Source organism: Mandrillus leucophaeus, unplaced genomic scaffold (assembly GCF_000951045.1).
Source record: "Mandrillus leucophaeus isolate KB7577 unplaced genomic scaffold, Mleu.le_1.0 Scaffold530, whole genome shotgun sequence".
Taxonomy (NCBI): Eukaryota; Metazoa; Chordata; class Mammalia; order Primates; family Cercopithecidae; genus Mandrillus; species Mandrillus leucophaeus.
Genome location: NW_012105698.1, coordinates 685498 through 689361, shown reverse-complemented (window position 1 = coordinate 689361; position 3864 = coordinate 685498). Strand labels below are relative to the sequence as shown.

The following is a 3864-nucleotide window of genomic DNA, read 5'->3' as shown; positions in this document are numbered from 1 at the left end:
AGAAAGAAAGAAAGAAAGAAAGAAAGAAAGAAAGAAAGAAAGAAAGAAAGAAAGAAAGAAAGAAAGAAAGAAAGAAAGAAAGAAAGAAAGAAAGAGAGAGAGAAAGGAAGGAAGGGAGGAAAGAAAAGAAAGAAACTAAAATAACTATGTAACTGAGTAGCACCACACTACCTGCTCTGGAAAAAGGACTTTTTTTTTTTTTTGAGAGGGAGTCTCCTTCTGTCCCCAAAGCTGGAGTGCAGTGGCCCGATCTTGGCTCACGGCAACCTCTGCCTCCTGGGTTCAAGTGATTCTACCACCTCACCCTCCCGAGTAACTGGGATTAAAGGCTTGTGCCACCATGCCCAGCTACTTTTGTATTTTTAGTAGAGAGGGAGTATTGCCATGTTGGCTAGTCTGTCCTTGAACTCCTGACCTCAAGTGATCCACACACCTCAGCCTCCCAAAGTGCTGGGATTACAGGCATGAGCCACCGTGCCCGGCCTGGAGAAAGGACTTTGAATGACACTATGTGGGAAGAGCAAGGTTGTGGAGATCTGCTGCCCTGGCTGAGGTACCTCATGCAATCAGTCTCTCTCAGCCTCAGTCTCCTGATCTGTGAAACGGGATGATAATTATACCTACTACACAAGACAAGTGGCAGGTCAGACGTGAGAATGCATAGGCAGGCCCTTGGCAACTGGATAAGCTCTATACAGATCTGGAAAGGAGGGGGAGAAAAGAGAGGAGGGGCTTCCACGGCTGCATAGGGCATCTTTCTGCCTGATGTGTTCTGAGTTCCAAAACCGGGAAAGACACTTAAACCTTCAAGAACTCTTCTAACTTTGAGATTCTCTGATGATTTCAGGGCTAGGGGAGGAAGCACTTGTGGTCCGTGTCTGTCCCCGGAATTTCTGTTTCTTGGCTTGTATCTCTGCTGCAGGTCCAAGGAGCTGGGGCAATACCTTGAGTCTGGGTTCTTCCTCCCCAGGGACCTGGGGGAGCCCCCACCCCCACCCCAAGGCTCAGGGAAAGGGGAGAGCAAAGTGTGGGGTTGGTTCCCTCTAGTGGTCAGTATTAGCACTGCATCCAGCTGCCTCAGGCGGGCCCGGGAGGAATCAGCAAAAGTGGAATTCAAGACTGAATCGTGCCCAGAACCCCCACAATTTATTGGATATGTTTGGCTCCTTTTCCCAAAATGTACATTCTCTCTGCTAGGGTGGAGGGGAAACATGTGGGGAGGAGGAAAGGGATAGGATAGAGGGTGGGATGGGGTCTGTAGGGGTCTTGAGGACTGACTATCCTGACATCCTTCCCCACATTCAGGTTTTCCACCATGGCGTGCTGCCAGAGGGCACCCACCTGACCCTTAAAGAGAGGACAGGTTGAGTGGTATCTCTGGCTGACACTCTGGGCACAACCCTCACAATGCTGGTGACGATGGGAAGAGAAAGATGACAAGCCAGGGGGCATGATCCCAGCATGTGTGGGAGGAACTTCTAAATTATCCATTAGCACAGGCACGTCAAGTGACGTACAGAGAAACAAGTGGGGTCAAGCAGCGAGAAATAAGGGGCCAGGGTATAAAAAGGGCCCACAAGAGACCAGCTCCAGGATCCCAAGGCCCAACTCCCCGAACCACTCAGGGTCCTGTGGACAGCCCACCTAGCTGCAATGGCTGCAGGTAAGCGCCCCTAAAATCCATTTCTGCACGATGTGTCCCGAAGGAAGAGGCGGCCCCTGTAGATGGCACAGAGACACTAATCCTCAGGTTTGGGGTTTCTGAATGTGAGTATCGCCATCTAAGCCCAGATTTTTGGCCAATCTCAGAATGTTCCTGATTCCTGAAGGGATGGGGAGAGAGAAAAAAAAAATTTCGGGGGCAGGGAGAGTGCTAGCCTCTTGCTCTTCGGCTCCCTCCGTTGCCCTCCGGTCTCTCCCCAGGCTCCCGGACCTCCCAGATCCTGGCTTTTGCCCTGCTCTGCCTGCCATGGCTTCAAGAGGCCGGTGCCGTCCAATCCGTTCCCTTACCCAGGTTTTTTGACAACGCTATGCTCCACGCCCATCGCCTGCACCAGCTGGCCTTTGACACCTACCAGAAGTTTGTAAGCTCCTGGGGAATGGGGGCGCGACATGGGTGGCAAGAAGGGGTGACTTACCCCCGCTGGGAAGTAATGGGAGGAGACTAAGGAGCTCAGGATTCTTTTCTGAAGCGAAAACGCAGGCAGATGACCATATGCTGAGTGAGGTTCCCAGAAAAGTAACAATGGGAGCTGGTCTCCAGCATAGAAACCGGGGATCCTTCTTGGTTGGTGGGGTGGGGGGGTTCCTTCTCCCAGGAAGAAGCCTATATCCCAAAGGAACAGAAGTATTCATTCCTGCAGAACCCCCAGACCTCCCTCTGTTCCTCAGAGTCTATTCCGACACCCTCCAACATGGAGGAAAGGCAGCAGAAATCCGTGAGTGGATGCCTTCTCCGCAAGGCAGGGATGCAGGAGACCTGTGGTCAGAGGCCCCGGGCAGCACAGCCACTGCCGGTCCTTCCCCTGCAGAACCTAGAGCTGCTCCGCATCTCCCTGCTGCTCATCCAGTCCTGGCTGGAGCCCGTGCAGTTCCTCAGGAGTGTGTTTGCCAACAGGCTGGTGTGTGGCACCTCGGACAGCGATGTCTATGACCTCCTAAAAAGCCTAGAGGAAGGCATCCAAACGCTGATGGGGGTGACAGTGGTGCCAGGGGTCCCCAACCCTGGAACGCCACTGGCTTCGAGGGCTGGGAGAGAGAAACACTGCTGCCCTCTTTTTAGCAGTCAGGCCCTGACCCAAGAGAACTCACCTTAGTCTTCATTTCCCTGGTGAATCCTCCAGGCCTTTCTCTACACCCTGAAGGGAAGGGAGGAAAATGAATGAATGAGACAGGGAGGGAACAGTGACCAAGCACTTGACCTCTCCTTCTTTTCCTTCACTTTGCAGAGGCTGGAAGATGGCAGCCCCCGGACTGGGCAGGTCTTCAAGCGACCTACATCAAGTTTGACACAAACTGACACAACAATGATGCACTGCTTGAGAACTACAGGCTGCTCCACTGCTTCAGGAGGAACATGGACAAGGTCGAGACATTCCTGCGCATGGCGCAGTGCCGCTCTGTGGAGGGCAGCTGTGGCTTCTAGGTGCCCGTGTGGCATCCTGCAACTCTTCCCAGTGCCTCTCCTGGCCCCAGAAGGTGCCACTTCAGTGCCCACCAGCCTTGACCTAATAAAATTAAGTTGTATCATTTTGTCTGACTAGGTGTCCTTCTATAATATTATGGAGTGGAAGGTGGTGGTGTGAAGCAAGGGACAGCTTGGGAAGATGACCTGTAGGGCCTGCAGGGTCTATTGGGAACCAGGCCACTGAAATATAAGAGATTTGGTTGTTCCTGCACCAGAAGAAAGCTGACACATCACTGCTGTCTATTACTCACTAAGGCCACTCCACCAGGTCAGTGGTCCCAGCTTGCTGGTCATAGCTCATTGGTCATCCCAGAGATAACTTGAAGTCATTTCTTCCTCCTCCACCATCACCAGCAACACCAAACCTGGCCCTCCAGGAGCAGGAAGAAATGAAAACAAGACGGGCTATTAAGTGCACAGGCAAAAACTCCCCAACAGGTGAGGAAACAATGTCATAGAACTACTTCTGGGCAGAAGAATTCTAAGATGAATTTTCCTTAAGCCCAACTACTTTGGGAAATGAAAACAATGCAAAAATGAGTTTCAGACATACAGAACCAGAGTATTTGGAATCTGAATTTGGGCAAGGGAAGTGGAAGAGAGATTTTATTTGGGGTTGCAAATGCAGTGACAACAGGTGTCAGGTAGATAACAACGTAAGCAATGAGGGCTGGATG

The 3864-nt window shown here is 51.7% G+C and overlaps 1 protein-coding gene and 1 pseudogene across 2 annotated transcripts in view; both read left to right on the top strand.

Annotated features, from left to right (window-relative positions):
* Positions 1 to 1368, top strand: part of LOC105551752 (somatotropin-like) — a 13582-nt gene extending 12214 nt beyond the window's left edge. The window contains exons 6-7 of the mRNA XM_011997127.1: positions 923 to 1025; positions 1306 to 1368. Coding sequence (XP_011852517.1) covers positions 923 to 1025; positions 1306 to 1368 — 166 coding nt within the window. The remainder of the gene's footprint in view (positions 1 to 922; positions 1026 to 1305) is intronic.
* A 140-nt stretch (positions 1369 to 1508) lies between these two features.
* Positions 1509 to 3155, top strand: LOC105551729 (annotated as a pseudogene). The gene is made up of 5 exons (XR_001007892.1): positions 1509 to 1663; positions 1924 to 2084; positions 2319 to 2438; positions 2532 to 2696; positions 2949 to 3155. The product of XR_001007892.1 is annotated as a somatotropin-like (transcript).
* The last annotated feature ends 709 nt before the right edge of the window (positions 3156 to 3864 follow it).